This window comes from Moschus berezovskii, chromosome 4 (assembly GCF_049115385.1).
Source record: "Moschus berezovskii isolate FMDL1 chromosome 4, NW_MosBer_1.0, whole genome shotgun sequence".
Lineage (NCBI taxonomy): Eukaryota > Metazoa > Chordata > Mammalia > Artiodactyla > Moschidae > Moschus > Moschus berezovskii.
The window spans coordinates 69,495,973-69,514,299 of record NC_142463.1 but is presented as its reverse complement, the minus strand read 5'-3'; the positions used below and the strand labels follow the sequence as shown (position 1 = coordinate 69,514,299).

Sequence of the window (18,327 nt, the reverse complement as noted above, 5' to 3'; positions counted from 1 at the left end):
AATTCCATTTGATTTTTCTGGTGGTAGAAACATCTGTTTTCTTTTCATTAACATTTGCCTAGTTTATCTTTTCATCATCTTAATCTTTCTTTTTGTAAACAACATATAGCATCCTTAAAAGAGAACAAAACACATATGAATGCCTTTTTCTTAATATATGAACTTTTCACCTCTGTTGTGAATGCTGTTTGGACTTCTGCTTTCTTATTTTTTATTTTCTCTTTGTTTCATTGTTTTTACTTTTTATATTGGACCAATCAAATTTTTCCATTTTTTAATTCTATAGATTTGAAATTATATATCTTATTTCACTATTTTAATTGGTTAATCTTAACATTTTAACACATTTTGAAAGATTTTGTTTTGATCATTTTCCAGTAGTAAAAACTCCCATGTTGGAATCTTTTGGGAATTTTAATTCCCCTGTTTTTAAATAATCATGATTCTCATTTCACAGGAATCCTTTTTGAACAGTTATCAGCAGTTATTAGATTTGGTTGCATGCTTTAGTAGTTTAATTGCATACTAACATTTATTGAATTTTTTCTACATATTCTTTTCTATCTATGCCTGACTATGAGTAATTCTTTCATCTGTGGATGGTAGACATTTGTAATCCTTGTTTGCCCAGTAATGTGTATATTTTGTTGTTATACTTGAATGCTAGTTTAGCTAGTTATAAAATTCTGTGTTGAAAAGTATTTTTACATTTTTTACCATGATACTGGCAAAAATTGTAAGAATATGAGGAAACACACATTTTTATACCTTGAAGATAGATCTGTGCATTGATAAAGATTTGGGGAAATGATGTGAAAATGTGTATTAAAGTAAAATACACATGCAACTTCAAGGGATCCACATTATCAAAATAAAAACACTACCATAGAGCTTTCTATATAAGGATATTTATTATAGCATTCTATAATACATTTCTGTGAGGATAAGTGCAAAAACAGATAAATATCTCCCATCACTTAATGGTAAATAAAAGGGGAAAAACTGGAAGCAGTGACAGATTTTATTTTCTTGAGTTCCAGAATCACAGTAGATAGTGACTGCAGCCATGAAATTAAAAGACTTGCTCCTTGGAATGAAAGCTATGACAAATCTAGATAGCATATTAGAAAGCAGAGACATCACTTTACTGAGAGAGGTTCATGTAGTCAAAGCTATTTTTTTTTCCAGTTGTCATGTATGGATACAAGAGTTGAACCATGAAGAAAGTTGAGTACCAAAGAATTGTTTTCCAAATTGTGATGCTAGAGATAACTCTTGGGAATCCCCGGTACTGCAGGGAGATCAAATCAGTCAATCCTAAAGAAAATCAGCCCTGAATATTTATTGGAAGGACTGTTGCTGAAGCTTTGGCCACCTAATACGAAGAGTCAGCTCACTGGAAAAAGCTGATGCTGGGAAAGATTGAAGGCAAAAGGAGAAGCAGGCAGCAGAGAATGAGATAGTTAAATAGCATCATTAACTCAGTGGATATGAATCTGAGCAAACTCTGGGAGATAGTGGAGGACAGAGGAGCTTGGTGTGCTGCAGTCCATGGGGTCACAAAGAGTCAGACATGACTTAGCAGCTGAACAACAACAACAAATGTGTGTATGTGTGTATGAATAAGTAATACCAGACTATTTTATTGGTAATTGAAGTTAAGATAGAGTAGAAAAGGTAGAGGAGATTGCAACAGGTATGTTTTGTAATACTTATGTAATTTCTTCCAATAAATTCGAGTTTTAAAAATGTTTCCTTAAAAGTCCACAAAAGTGACACTATTGATGATGTATTATGTATTCTTTTTCCCTTACAGATGGTCTTGTTTATGTTTTGTTTTCTTGAAATGAGTAGAATTCTTCCTTTTATTAGAATTCTGAAATTTCCCCCAGGACTTCTCAAGTGACATGTCTTTTTTTTTAATCCTGCTGAGCACTCATTAAATGATATTAATCTGAAGATTTCTGTGTTTCTTGAGTTTAGAAATATTTTTTTCTATTGTGTCCTTTTCCTTGTTCCCCTAGTTTTCATTTATAGTTTATATTCATTAGAAATTGTGGGCCTAGACTTTGTGTCTCTTAACTTTTCTGTTATTTTTTTCAATGCTCTTCCCACTCCCTTGTTAAAAAATAAATCTTCTTTATCCTCACCTGTTGAGAGTTATTTTTATTTTGGGGGATTTTTAAAAGTAATTTATCATTTCAAAGTTTTTTGTCACCCTCCTGCTCAAAGCATATTGTACTTCTTTATTCAAAACACAATAGTTGGGCTTCCCTGGTGGCTCATCAGTAAAGAACTTGCTTGCCAATGCAGGAGACATGAGTTTAGTCCCTGGTCGGGGAAGATCCCACATGCCACTGGGCCACTAAGCTCATGTGCCACAAATACCGAGCCTGTGCCCTCGAGCCCAGGAATCACAGCTACTGAGCCCACGTGCCACAGCTACTAAAGCCTGAGCTCCCTAGAACCCGAGACCATGCTCCACAGCAAGAGAAGCCACCACAGTGAGAAGCCTGCACACTGTAACTAGAGAGTAGCCCCTGCTTGCCACAACTAGAGAAGGTCCATGCAGCAGCAGAGACCCAGCATAGATAAAAATAAATATTCAGAATAAAACAGTTATTCGTAGGATCTGATGTTATTATTTCTCTTTATTCTTCCAGTGGTTAACCTTATAATTTTAACAAACATGTAAATTTATGTTTCAATCACTGTTAATAAGTATTCATAATGCTATTTTTGTAAAATATACTTAGCACATGGGTTTCAGCTATTTTCAGATCCATTCACATACATAACCTTCTGGAAAATTTTTCTGAAATGATAAATGAGTGGGGAGGTGATGGAATTCCAGCTGATCTATTTCAAATCCTAAAAGATGATGCTGTGAAAGTGCTGCACTCAATACGCCAGCAGATTTGGAAAACAGCAGTGGCCACAGGACTGAAAAAGGTCAGTTTTCATTCCAACCTGAAAGAAAGGCAATGCCAAAGAATGTTCAAAACTACCACACAGTTGTCAGTTCACACGCTCAAAATTCTCCAAGCTAGGCTTCAACAGTAGGTAAACCGAGAACTTCCATATGTTCAAGCTAGATTTAGAAAAGGCAGAAGAACCAGAGATCAAATTGCCAACATTAGTTGGATCATAGGAAAAACAAGAAAATTCCAGGAAAACATCTGCTTCATTGACTATGCTAAAGCCTTTGACTATGTGGATCACAGCAAACTGTGGAGAATTCTTAAGGAGATGGGAATACCAGATCACCGTACCTGCCTCCTGAAAAACCTGTATGCAGGACAAGAAGCAATGGTTAGAATCAGGCATGGAACAATGGACTGGTTCCAAATTGGGAAAGGAGTACGTCAAGGCTGTGTATTGTCACCCTGCTTATTTAACTTATATGCAGAGTACATCATGAGGAACGCTGGGCTGGAGGAATCACAAGCTGGAATCAAGATTGTCGGGAGAAATATCAATAACCTCAGATATGCAAATGACACCACCCTTATGGCAGAAACCTAAGAGGAACTAAAGAGCCTCTTGATGAAAGTGAGAGTGAAAAAACTGGCGTAAAACTCAACATTCAGAAAACTAAGATCATGGCATCCAGTCCCATCAGTTCAAGGCAAACAGATGGGGAAACAGTGGAAACACTGAGAGACTTTATTTTCTTGGGGTCCAAAATCACTGCAATGATGACTGCAGCCATGAAATTAAAAAACCTTTGCTCTTTGGAAGAAAAACTATGACCAACCTAGACAGCATATTACAGAGCAGAGACATAGCTTTGTAATGGACCAACAAAGGTCCATAAAGTGCAAGCTGTGGTTTTTCCAGTAGTCTTGTATGGAAATGAGAGTCAGACCATAAAGAGGGCTGAGTGCCTATGAATTGATGCTTTTGAACTGTGGTGTTGGAGAAAACTCTTGAGAGTCTCTTGAATAGCAAGGGGGTCAAATCAGTCAATCCTAAAGGAAATCAGTCCTGAATGTTCATTGGAAGGACTGATACTGAAGCTGAAACTCCAATACTTTGGTCACCTGATGCAAAGAAGTGACTCATTGGAAAAAGACTCTGATGCTGGGAAACTGAAGGCAGGAGGAGAAGGAGACGACAGAGGATGAGATGGTTGGATGGCATCATCAACTTGATGGACATGAGTTTGAGCAAGTTCCAGGAGATGGTGAAGGACAGAGAAGACTGGCTGTTTCTGTCCATGGGGTCACAAAGAGTCAGACACTACTGAGTGACTGAACAACAAAAGTTACACACTGTATACCCTCACCCTGAATGTTTTTGTCTTTGAGTAGGTAGGATTGTACAGTCAAAATAATTTTTACCCCAAACTTTGAAGTTATTACTCCTTTGATGTAATATTTATAAGTCTTGTTAGGGAAAAGTCTGATGCTATTCTGATTCATAATCTTTTATATAAAATCTGGTTTTAGTTCTTTTGTTTATTAATATTTGTTTCTTTTAAACTTGACATTGTTGTCTCCAATTTTTCCAGAGTCCTTGTCTATGACAGTTGTGGTTATAGTTTTATTTGCCTAGATATGTCTCTCTCCTAATCTTTCTACTTTCTTTTCATTGGCATTTTATAAGGGACGAGAGATAAATTCATGTCCTGGATATTCTCTAAGGGATCAGGAACTCTTACAAACTCTGAGATCCTTTGTGGCTACTTCACGTCCTTTTTCCTTAGAGTACTGGATCAGGCAGTGTACTTATCCTCTTTATTGCTTATTTCAAGGAATACTGAAGCCTTGCTTTATCCCCCAAAGACTGATTTTTTCCTAGCTTCAACGACTCTTAAAATATGCTTCTTCCTATCACTCTTTAGCTTCTGTTCATTTATCCTGTTTGTTATACCCTGAAAGTGCTGTAAGGTCCCAGGTCTCTCCTCTCAGAATCAATTTCTGCGTAAGGAAGGGTCTTCATTATGGTTAGGAGCATGTGTTGAAATTCAGTGTCATGGTTTCTTAAATGAAGCAAGTTAATGGCCAGGGTTATGGGGAATGAATACTTAATGAGTAGTCACTAAATACCAGACCTTTTGCCACATATTTTATGTACATGTTTTATGTACATCAGTTCAGTCGCTCAGTCGTGTCTGACTCTTTTGCAACCTCATGAACTGCATCATGCCAGGCCTCCCTGTCCATCACCAACTCCTGAGGTTTACCCAAACTCCTGTCCATTGAGTCGGTGATGCCATCTAACCATCTCATCCTCTGTCGACCCCTTCTCCTCCTGCCCTCAATCTTCCCCAGCATCAGGGTCTTTTCCAATGAGTCAGCTCTTCACATCAGGTGGCCAAAATATTGGAGTTTCAGCTTCAGCATCAGTCCTTCCAGTGAACACCCAGGACTGATCTTTAGGATGGACTGGTTGGATCTCCTTGCAGTCCAAGGGACTCTCAAGAGTCTTCTCCAACACCACAGTTCAAATGCATCGATTCTTCAGCACTCAGCTTTCTTTATAGTCCAACTCTCACATCCATACATGACTACTGGAAAAACTATAGCCTTGACTAGACGGACCTTGGTTGACAAAGTAATGTCTCTGCTTTTTAATATGCTGTCTAGGTTAGTCATAACTTTCCTTCCAAGGAGTAAGCGTCTTTTAATTTCATGGCTGTAGTCACCATCTGCAGTGATTTTGGAGCCCCCAAAAATAAAGTCAGCCACTGTTTCCACTGTTTCCCCATCTGTGTGCCATGAAGTGATAGGACCTGATGCCATGATCTTAGTTTTCTGAAAGTTGAGCTTTAAACCAATTTTTTCACTCCTTTTTGCTTTCATCAAGAGGTTCTTTTGTTCTTCTTCATTTTCTGCCATAATTTATGTACATGGTCTTACTTAATCTTCACAGTCCTACAGAAGGTTTCACTCTTATTTTATCGATAAAGCAACATGAAGTTGAAGGAAAGTGGAGTAATTTTGTCTGAAGCTAAACATTGTGGAGCTGTTTTTCAAACTGAGGCAGATCTGCCTCAAGAGTAATTGTCTCAGCACCGCAGTATAAAATTTAGCTGAAACCCTCTCTTTTCTGTGAGGCTTTTCTTAGCCATGCTATTTTATAGAACCTTCTACTTCCTTTGAACTGTAGACTGTATAATTCAAATTATGCACTGGGGAAATAATGTGTTGCTGTTTATTGATATAAACAGTTTTGTATATGCATGTGTTGCATATAATCTTCCTCAGATAACAGTGCAGTTAAAAAAAAAACTATCAGCAATACTGATAGTTTTGATTAGTTGGTGTAAGGAATAACTAGAATTTTCCCTGAAATACCTCAAAATCTGTTTCAGTCACCTTTCATAAAACAGTAGTGTACTACTGATAACATTTTGGTTTAATGGTTTGGATAAATTGGAAATTATGCATTCTGTCTCTTATGATTCAAAATTACTACCTTGACCATGACGTAAGATGAGTAACCTGGTTCAGTCTTCACCAGGAACTGAATCTGGCTGCGGCAGTGAAGGTGCCAAATCCTAACCACTAGACCACCAGGAAATTCCCAGGAATTTCTTTTAAATCATAATTGTTTGAAAATAGTTCTACGTTTGATCATTAATAAGTCTTACATTTTCTAAATATAATGGAGTGTTTTCTGTAACATTTTGGTGAAATTTTGTAGTTACTTAAATTCGCAGTAAATAAATGCTTCTGTTTTTATAATGAAAACTCCAGAATTGAGTATGTAATAAGCAAGAACTTGTTAACAACTCAGATACAGAATCAGAAAAGAAACTCTGGCTGGTTTGTGATTTGCCTTCACAAAAATACATTCTTTTCTTTTCTTTTTTAAAGATAGTGATATAAGAGAGACCAGGACAAGTTTAAGGCATGAAGCTGGGCACTCAAAGCTGGTGCTTTGGGACAAGACAGCCCAGAGGGATAGGATGGGGGTGGGTGGGAGGGGATTCAGGATGGGGGGGACACATGTATACCTGTAGCCGATTCATGTTGTTGTGAAAACCATCACAATATTGTGAAGTAATTATCCTCCAATTAAAATAATTAAAATATTTTGAAAAAATGTAGGTGCATACCTTGTTTTAAGGAAAGCAAATTTCTTACGTTTGGATTTTTTACTATCCTGAATGAAGATAATTATAGAGTAGTGATTACCTTGGAATATTTTTCTCAGAAAATAATTGGAATCTTGAAGGCTAATTTTATTTATTTGCCTTTGGCTGTACTGGGTCTTCACTGCTGTGTGTAGGCTTTCTCTAGTTGTGAGTGAGGGTTACTCTCTAGATGCTTTGTATGAGCTTCTTATTGCGGTGGCTTCTCTTGCTGCGGAGCATAGGCTCTAGGGCGCATGGGCTTCAGTGGTTGTGGCGCACCGACCTAGTTGCCCTATGGCATGTGGAATCTTCCTGGATCAGGGACCAAACCTGTGTCCCCTGCATTGAAAGGCAGATTCTTAATTACTGGACCACTGAAGAAGTCCCTCGAGGCTGATTTCAGAGAAAACAAAAATGATAAGTTGAGTAAATGGTAAATTCAGTAATTCATGTCTAATAAAAATATTATTTTATAGAAGATAAAACTTATAGTTTTGTTTCATTTTTCTAGTTCTCAATGAAAATGTGACACTTTCCCATCTAAATATATGTAAATTTGAATTTATTTAATAGAGTTTAAATGTATTATAATATAGGTGAAAGCTTAAGTGCTTATTACAGAATTATTTTATGATCTGAACTCCTCTTTCAATAAAATTAAATTGTAACTCAGGGAAATAATTTATTATCCAGATGTGCAAATATTCATGTTTACTTCCCACTAGACCTTAAATAATTTTGTGCTTCTTAAATATGATTAATTAATATATTATTGCCAAATGAATTAATGGAACTTTTATAATGAGAGTTTTACTTTAACCATTAAAATTCACAATTTTTTTTAATATACATACAGTTGAGTATGTGAAGCTTGAAATTTGAAAGAGTTATCAAAATTGTTTGAGTATTGCTAAGTTGCTTCAGTCATGTCCGACTCTTTGCGATCCTATGGACTGTAGCCCACCAGGCTCCTCTGTCCAAAGGATTCTCCAGGCAGGAATTCTGGAGTAGGTTGCCATGCCCTTCTCCAGTTTGAGCATTAGAAATAAACTAACATAACATTTCTTGTGTTCCAGGCAGTATATTAAGGTACAAATTATTTTTTCAACTGTTGTAAGGAATTCTTTTAAAGCCACAGTTGTTTGCATTTGCAGTCATGTCACTAACTTTGATGTGCTTACTTCAGTGGACATTAATCCTGTAGAATCGTATGTTGCTGGAGCAGAAGTTTCAACAGCAGCCCATAGAACATTCTTTTTTATTTGTGTCTTCCTTATTATTATGTTTTGGTTGCACTGGGTCTTCGTTGCTGCCTGTAGACTTTCCTCTAGCAGCAGTGAGTGGGGCTACCCTTGGTTGCAGTGTGCAGGTTTCTCATTGCAGTGGCTTCTCGTTGCAGAGCACAGGAGTTTAGTAGTTGCAGCACGCAGGCTCAGTAGTTGTGGAGCACTAGCGTGCACAGACTTCAGTAGTTTTGGCATGCAGGCTCAGTAGGTTGTGGGTTTAGGGCTCTAGAGCACGGCCTAAGTAGTTGTGGCACACGGGCCTACTTGTTCTGTGTCATGTGGGATCTTCTTGGACCAGGGATTGAACCCGTGTCCCCTGCCCTGGTAGGTGGATTCTTATCCACTGTATCACCACGGAAGTCCAGAATATTCTTAATTTTTTAGTGTTTGAACAAATTCCTAGGCTTTTCTAATAACCACTAAACAAAAAGACATCTGACATTGATTATGATTCTGTCCTCAAAAATTTCCTTTCTCATATTCCTTGTCTCTTGCTGATTGTTGTCAAATGTGTAGGCACAGTAATTTTTTAATGGTAAATTTATCTTTGCCCTTGAAGAATTCTTTTCTGAAGCATTCCATATGCATCTATAATACTAATCTTACCACTTTGGGTATTTTTTTTATTATCTATATTTTCACTTCTTATAATTATATGTCTGTCTTCCTAGGATTTCTAACACTTGTACTTCTTTTGCACTTATTGGATATGGTGGGTTTATAAAATATCTCAAAATTAAGCAGAAATAGGAAGCTCATCATAGACTGAAGAATACTGAAAGACTCAAAGTAAAATGATTTATGGCAGTTTAACACTCTTTTGGTGGAGGATAGAGTTAACACATTATCTAGTAGTGTGACATTGACGCATTTTTGACTCCTGTTAACTATTAGTGTGAAACTGTGGTCAAAAGTTTGATTGGTTTGAAAGTCATATGAAGGAACTCATTCATTTTAATTTTTAAAAAGACATGACTTGTTCTTGTTGGAGCTATGTGAATATGTGTGTCCTTTACCCTGTCAAAACTGATATGATCACTTACCTTGTTCCGACTGTATATGAAAGCCCAAACAACATGACAGTCAGTCATTCTGTGCTGAATATGACTTAATGCTCTCCTTTGGTTGCAGCTGCAGTTTATTACCTTGCCTCTTCCGGTTGCAGAATTCTTCATTACAGAATTAATCTTTTATTAGTAAATATGCATTTTTTTCTACTACTGTTGCTTCTCATTATTATATGATTTTACCGGATTGTTAAAGTTACACCTTTGTGGGCCCTCTTTTATCCTCCTTGCATAAACCTGCTTCCGTTTGCCATATAGCAGCTTCTTGAGATGTGTCGGACTATGTGTAATATTTAGTGTACTTTGCAATAAGAATTGCTTTGTATTATTAGGTGTTTGTGAGCCTGGTGGGCTTCCATCTATGGGGTCACACAGAGTCGGACACGACTGAAGTGACTTAGCAGCAGCAGCAGCAGCATGGCTTAGTACCTTACTATTTGTAATATCTTCCTATTAAATAATCAGGATAATACATGGTATCAGGAACATAACTCTTCAGCAAGTTCAGTGTAATTTTGTGTTTGGTGGTAGAATTATAGCATTAGTTTGTCATGGCAATGCCACATGCTGCTGTCAAGAAAGCATTATGTACCCAATGTTTTTTATTATTGGTGGTGTCAATAGAAAATACCTCTGTAAGTGGAGTTTTCATGATGCATATAGCTTTGTGACCTCAATGTGCTAGTCATTTAATGCCATAATTCATTGTTGAAGAATCAGCTTATCAACATATTGCAAGTTAACTGAAGGATTATTTCAGGTAATTTTGAATTTAGAGAATATTTTTAAAGTTTAATAGTATATATTTAACTTTTGTTTTTAGTTCATTATTTCAAATAATGTACATTGTTAATAGTGTAATAACTGAACATTAAACATGCATATAGTACATATAAGAAAGGACCTTAGAAAACATCTTGTCCAATCTCCAATGCCATATTTTCTTCTACAGTGTTCTGACAAATAGTCCAGCCTGCTGAGTCATTCAGTTCACTCTTGTGTCAGACAGCCATTTGAAATGCTGAATGGTTCCTGTTTCTCCTTCGTAATCCTGAGATAAAACCGCATCTTTATGACTCAAGCATATTGATTATATATTATTCCTTCTATATGCCAAACCTTGAAACATTTGAAGATTGTTAATTGTATTGGCAAATTGGTTAAACATACCAAGTTTCCTCTTCATTCATTATATGTTGGATACCTTTACGAATGTTCACTATTTTTTTAAGAGTTTCCTCTCAATGTGACATCCTGCTTAGGATACTACCTGGATAATATGGTTATATACAGTACACTCTGTCTTCACTTGATTGTAAACTAGGTGAGACAGTTATATATATATATATATGTATATGTATATTGTGTATAGTATATCTAAGCTTAAATACTGAAGTAATTTTAGATCTAATGTTTCAGTTAATTGAGATTTGTTTTGCAGTTAGAATGGCAGTTGACCCAACCTCATGTATGTCTAACTGAAGTTGTCATGTGTTCTCAAGGATAATTTCAATGAACATGGGATTTGTAAAAATCTGACAGATCCTAACTGTAACTCAGCTAATGGGCAACATTATAATTTATTTATAGCTATGCAATATATTTATTAATGAACTAATGTAGAAATGAGGGCAAATTTACTATATTTTGTGAGAAATCATACTACGACAAAGGTTGGCATTATGTAATAAGTACCCACAAAATATTAACCTACTTACAATAAATACAATTAATAATGTACATAAAAGAATGAAATTAAGCTGATTTTCTATCAAAAAAAGAATTATTCATGAACAGAAAGTGGACAGCATAGATTTGATGACAGGAAGGTTGTATCTAATCTGAATTACTGAGTGACCTAGGAAGCTTGCTCAGAGGGATTACAGAATAATTATGTTAATATGCAATTATCACCTCATTTCTTCTGTAGTAACCTCAAGATGTAGTGTAGTGAGGGTGTTATAGCAAGTGCTGATAGTTTGCAAAAATACTGATGTTTGAGATTTCTGAGACAATAAGTCTAGCTTGAGGCATATAAGTGATGATCTGTCATCTTGAAGACAGATCTGACCTTTGTACTTTTTTTTTTTAATGCTCTTAGTAGTATATAACTACAGGCAGTTATAGTTGTAGAACTCATTATGATTTCCTAGAACCTGAAATATGTTTTATGTAGATTTAAAATTCCATTTGCAGCTTTTCATTAAGTGTGTGAATTTTTTAAATACCAGTTTACAATTCAGTTAAAAGAAAAATTCTGTAGCTGTATGATTACATGGAGGAGGACACAGTGATAGTATTTAAACATTTAATAAAAAGATTCTAATTGATACAGCAATTTCATTGAAATTTAGGGAGGCCAAACAATATAACATTGTTTATTTTAATTTAGTAGTTTCTCTTTTTTAAACTTAATGAATAACGCCTACCTTCAGTTATGTCCCTTCCTTTGTTTTGTTGACATAAGCTGGTATTTATAACTCTGTTATATGTATTTAACTATATAGAGATTGTTGAAAAATCTGTTTGAGAGTCTGTGAAATTAGTTTATGGTCAAAAAGTGTTTTCTTGCCTGGATTCTCCTCCATAAATGTCCTGAATGTAGGGAAATAATTTATGATGTCAAAATTCTGGATCAGTGCAACACATATTGATGATCCATTGTTCATTATTGTATCTCAATGCAATAGCTTTGAGTCTTTGAATGCTGTTAAGAAAAAAATGTATCTTGAATGTATCTTTTCATTTCTAGAAATATTCTGAAAATTAAGCCAGGAAAATTTTTTATGGTTGCTAAAATACTAGCTTACTTTTTCAGTTTCTTATAGCATATTTTTCTTATAGCATATTTTTAGACTGATGTGATAGAGTTTTAACATTAATGTATTAATAAAATTTTTTTCTGAAAAAGAATAACTCTGTTTTTGAGCAGAGATAGTCTGTAAGACAAGTAAGGTGCATTTCACTATGTAGAGGTAAAGGAAAACTTTGATTGTTAAAGACCTCATTTTATATTTTCACAATATTTAATTTTATCTTTTCTTTTACTCCATGTATTTTGTATGTTAAAAATTTTGTTATACATATATACTCTGTTTTTGAGCAGAACACTTTGATATCTTCCAATTTATGGAAGCTCTTATAAAGCCATTCTCGTAATGAGAATGCAGTCTCCAAGCAGACATGATATTCTCATAGTTTGTCACCCTGCTGTTCAGGGGGTACCAATGAAGTTGCTTTAAATGGGAAGCGTCTGTTCCATCTCTGAACCTCTAACACCAGAACAGATGGGTGGAACATGGAACATGGAAGGTTTTACCTCTGAGGTGGTAACAGTGAAGCCACTCATTAACACTGAATTTACCACTTTGTTAGCAACGTTGCTTCCTGTTGAGAAAAGCTAATATAGGCTTTCAGATTGACTGAGCATATATTTGTCTACCTCTGTGATTATAATAAGTTAGAATAGAAAGTAAGTGTCTTACAGGCTAATTTTTTAGAAAAAGATTTGTTGTCCATTTCTTATTTATGTGGTTGTTCCTATTTGGGTGTTTTACTTTTTCTACTTAATAAGAAGCATTATTAATGAGTAGTAGTATAGCATCATGATTTGCTTTCCTTTTCATTGACATTTGCACACTCCTTCCTAACACATGTTTATGTGCTGCCCATTTTTAGCTTCTGTGTATGTGATGTAGAAACTCCTGCTGGGTGCTGCATTAGCACCATTTTGGAGTGATATCATTGAATATGATCTTATTTGAAGTCTGTTTTTATTACTGTGGAAATTTGCCAATCTCAAAACAGAATTCTAAGACCTATGAAGGTCAGGAGAATAATTGTTTGTATAAGTGAGAATGCCAAAGAAAGATATTTGTAGTATTTGTTGTATTAAAGAATATATCTTGTGGAAAGTATAAGGTCATGTTTATAAGAGCTGCTTTAAGTTGTGAAATAAGAAGAAAATACTTAGAAGCAGTTCTTTTATTCTTTAACTAGATTTAATGTTTTACAAAATATATACTTGGTACCATAAAATAAATTAGAAATAATGAACTTCATTGAAAATGTTTTCATTTCTAAATAGCAATTAAAGTTCCTGCTGTTCTAAATAAAATTACTCATTATGCAAATAACAATATTATAAAATAAAAATGATAGACTTTATTCTTTATCTAAGAGCAGGAACTTTGGCATGTTTGCTACTGAACCCCTATTACTAGAGCAGTGTGTGGCACATAGTAGGGGCTTAATAAATATTTGTAGCGTTAATAAATTATACTTAATACTAGGTACAAAAGGAAAAGAAATATGAAATATTATGCCAGTACTTCAAATAATTAAATATGTGGGGTTGCCAAATAGCAGGTTTGTAAATTGCACTTGATGATTCTTAGGTATTTTGAAAGCCTTGCTATAACTGCTGAGTAAAGAAATCAGAAACTTAATGGAATTTCCAATATTTGAATGAGATACCCAGATTTCATAGGAAGAAAACTAGTTTTCAGAAATTTTTGAATTGATAATTGCAGTTGTGTTTTTATTCCTTTACCACAGTAGTGCTTTATTCAACAAATATTCCTGAGCACCTATGCCAAGTATCTTGTTAGGTTCTAAGAGTTCACTGTCCCTACCCTCAAAGAGCTTTCATTCTTCCAAGGTAATGCCTATATAGTGTGGCCATTTCTAAGAGCAAAATAAGAACAGGGTACAAGGAAATTCTAAATAGTAGGGGCAGTATTTATAGCCATGGAATGTATGTCTTCCAAACTTTCAGAAGTCTTCTTTTAAAATATTCTTCTGTCCTCTCAAAACAGTTAAATATATTATCAAAAAAGTTTATACATATGGCTGATTCTTGTTGATGTATGACAGAAAACCACAATATCCTTCAATTAAAAAAAAATTTAAATGCCTAGAAAATATTACCTACATTTTATATGAAATAAACTGAAGAATTTACCATACATTTATGATGTTTTCAGATTAGAGTAAAAACTTTCAGATCATTGCAGGAGACCGTCAGATCATAAAATGGGATAACTTCCTGTTAGGGAATGCCTTGAATTTGGGGACTCAAGTTATAAAAGTTTAAAGAAACATAAAACTTCCTTGATTTTAACTTTACAAATTTAGAATGAAGGATAATTTACATAAGGATAGAATGAAATCCAGTGAATGAAGTGTTTTTTAAATTAGTAGAATTTTAGGAGAATGTGAAATACTGAGAGCAGAACAGTCTTATTTTAAATTAAAAAATTCAGTCTCATACATTAGTCACTGTAGTTGATAGCATATAAGTACATTCAAGTAAGCTTCTTTACTGATTGGTGTTTTGTTACCTTCCTCTGGAAATGGGGTTTTAAGTAACAAAAGTTTTACTTTTCTGTAATATGTAACACTTTACATTATTCTCTAGTGTAGAATGTCCATAGTACATTTACTTAGGTAAAATAATTTTATTAACAATCTCATATATAAGATTTTAGATTTTTTTCAGTCTGTAGCATATTCATTTATATTGTGTTTGTCTGTGTATGTGTTTATGTTGCTTTGCTCTACACATTTTGTATATATACAGTTTGGGGGGTGTTGTTGCCTAACACAAAGGAAAAATTAACCTCTGCAACACTAAAAATCTTTCAGTTTCTTAAAGTGTTTCTTCATTCTTGAAAAATTATTAGGGTCTTAATATAATGAGTAGAATTAAGCTACTAAAAATGTATAATTTCAACTCTCCATGCGTTCTAAGGATAATCTTTCTTTCATGCAAATCTAAAATTTTTTTTTCCATTTTCTAGACTAAATGTGTTAAATGGGCTTACCAACAATATGGATGATTTGAAGATAAACACCGATGTTACTGGTGCTAAAGAAGAACTCCTAGATGACAGCAGTTTTATATCAGACAAAGAGAGTGGAGTTCATAAACCAAAAGATTGTCAAGCATCATTTCAGAAAAACAGTACATTCACTTTGCCTGAAGAACTGTCAAAGGACAAATCTGAAAAAGCCTTAAGTGGAGGCCAGTCTACTCTGTTTGTACATGCTGGTGCTCCTACTGTTTCTAGTGAAAACTTTAACTTGCCTAAGGGAGCTGCTGTTAATGGACCAGTTTCACACTCCTCCTTAACTAAGACTTCCAGTATGAATAAAGGCAGTGTTTCATTAACCACTGGACAGCCTGTGGATCAGCCAACAACAGAATCTTCTTCAGGTTTGAAGGTGGCAGCCGATCTTCAGCTGTCTACACCACAGAAAGCAAGTCAACACCAAGTTTTATTTTTATTATCAGATGTAGCACATGCTAAGAATCCAACCCATTCCATTAAAAAACTACCTACCTCTGCTTCAATTGGTTGTGACATTCAGAATTCAGTAGGGAGTGGTATAAAGTCAGATAGCACTTTAATAAATCAAGTAGAGGTGGGTGAGGATAGTGAAGATTTATTGGTAAAAAATGATTGTGTCAGTACATTAACAGGAATTTCCTCAGGTACAGATGAATTTAGGTCAGACAATGATACAAACTGGGATCCCCAAAAAGAGTTCATTCAATTTCTTATAACTAATGACGACACAGTAGATAAAGCTCCAGTTCACTCTAAAGTAGGTCTGGAAAAAAAGAGAAAGCGAAAAATGGATGTAAGCAAGATAACTCGTTATACCGAAGATTGCTTTAGTGATTCTAACTGTGTACCCAATAAGTCAAAAATGCTAGAAGTAGACTTTATGGAACAGAATGAAGACGTGCAAGCAATAGATTCACGGACATATGCATTATCACAAGTGAAACCTGAGTCAGCTGATGAAGACTTGGAATCTGTGGATACTTTTCAACATCTAATTTTTAACTCAGATAAGTGTGGAGAAGACAGTTCACCTGTTCATACTAGCACTTTTCTTTCAAATACCTTAAAAAAGAAATGTGAAGAAAGTGATTCCGAGTCACCTGTTACTTTCAGCACCGAAGAGCCATCATTCTACCCCTGTACAAAGTGCAATGTGAATTTTAGGGAGAAAAAGCATCTCCACAGGCATATGATGTATCATTTAGATGGGAATAGTCACTTTCGTCATCTTAATGTCCCAAGGCCATATGCTTGTAGAGAATGTGGACGGACATTTCGAGATCGTAACTCACTGCTAAAACATATGATTATTCACCAAGAAAGAAGACAGAAATTGATGGAGGAAATACGTGAATTGAAAGAACTTCAGGATGAAGGAAGAAGTGCACGATTACAATGCCCTCAATGTGTGTTTGGTACCAATTGCCCTAAAACATTTGTGCAACATGCTAAAACCCATGAAAAAGATAAAAGGTACTACTGCTGTGAAGAGTGTAACTTTATGGCAGTGACAGAAAATGAGCTGGAATGTCATCGAGGAATTGCCCATGGAGCAGTGGTAAAATGCCCTGTTGTAAGTTCTGATGTAGTCCAGAGAAAAACACACAAAAAAACATTCATGAAAGACCCCATTATAGGATCATCCAAAAAATCAGCTACCTATATATGTAAGATGTGTCCTTTTACTACTTCAGTCAGGAGTATTTTTAAAAAACACATGGAGTACTTGCATTCATCATCATGCGTTGATTCATTTGGCAGTCCTCTTGGGCTTGATAAAAGAAAAAGTGACATAATTGAAGAACCTATAGATACTGATAGTCCTAAACCATTAACTAAACAACAGTCAACAACATTTCCAAAGAACTCTGCTTTAAAACAAGATGTAAAGCGAACATTTGGATCGTCCTCACAATCAAGTAATTTTTCAAAATTCCATAAACGGCCGCACAGAATACAAAAGGCTCGGAAAAGCATTGCCCAGTCAGGTGTAAATGTGTGCAATCAAAACAGTTCTCCTCAGAAGACTGTTATGATTAAAAGCAGCGTTGACCAAAAACCTAAGTATTTCTATCAGACAGCAAAAGAAAAATCTAATGCCAAGGCAAATAGCAACTATTTATATAGACATAAATATGAAAACTACAGAATGATCAAAAAATCTGGTGAATCATATCCTCTGCATTTCAAAAAAGAGGAAGGTAGTTCATTAAATTCTTTACATCCGTTTTCATCAAGTAATTCTCACAACAATAGTTTTATTTCAGACCCTCATAACTCTGACACCAAAAGGCCAGAAAGCTTCAAAGACCACAGGCGTGTAGCTGTAAAGAGAGTAGTTAAGGAATCTAAGAAGGAAAGTTCTGTTGGAGGAGAAGACTTGGATAGCTATCCAGATTTCTTGCATAAAATGACCGTTGTTGTTTTGCAAAAACTTAATTCTGCCGAAAAGAAAGATAGCTATGAAACAGAAGATGAAAGTTCCTGGGACAATGTTGAACTAGGTGACTACACTACACAGACTATAGAAGATGAAACCTATCATGATATTAATCAAGAACATGTAAACTTATTCCCTCTATTTAAAAGCAAGGTGGAAGGTCAACAGTCTGGAGAAAGTGCTACACTTAGTTATGATCAGAATGATGGCTTTTATTTTGAATATTATGAAGATGGTGGAACTAATAACTTTTTGCATGAGATTCATGATCGTCAGCATTTAGAAAATGCAGAAACTGCATTGTCAAAGCATAGTTCTGTTTTTCACTGGACTGATTTGTCTCTTGAGAAGAAATCGTGTCCTTACTGCCCAGCAACATTTGAAACAGGTGTTGGGTTGTCAAATCATGTCAGGGGACATCTTCACAGAGCAGGATTAAGCTATGAAGCCCGCCATGTTGTATCACCAGAACAAATAGCCACAAGTGACAAAATGCAACATTTCAAAAGAACTGGCACAGGAACACCTGTTAAGCGAGTTAGAAAAGGTAAGTTTTCACGTGGATAATTTGGGCTAGTATGTCCATGTTTGAATTCAA

General features: G+C 35.1%; 1 protein-coding gene across 12 annotated transcripts in view; it reads left to right on the top strand.

Annotated features, from left to right (window-relative positions):
* The window catches only part of ZNF644 (zinc finger protein 644), a 113,508-nt gene that overhangs the window by 75,890 nt on the left and 19,291 nt on the right, over positions 1–18,327 (top strand). For 9 of the 12 annotated variants that reach the window (XM_088835480.1, XM_088835473.1, XM_088835475.1 and 6 more), the window contains one exon: positions 15,239–18,276. The exons of the other annotated variants lie outside the window; for them this stretch is intronic. In XM_088835480.1, coding sequence (XP_088691606.1) covers positions 15,270–18,276 — 3,007 coding nt within the window. In that variant the 5' untranslated portion in view covers positions 15,239–15,269. The remainder of the gene's footprint in view (positions 1–15,238; positions 18,277–18,327) is intronic. 12 annotated transcript variants of the gene reach the window in all.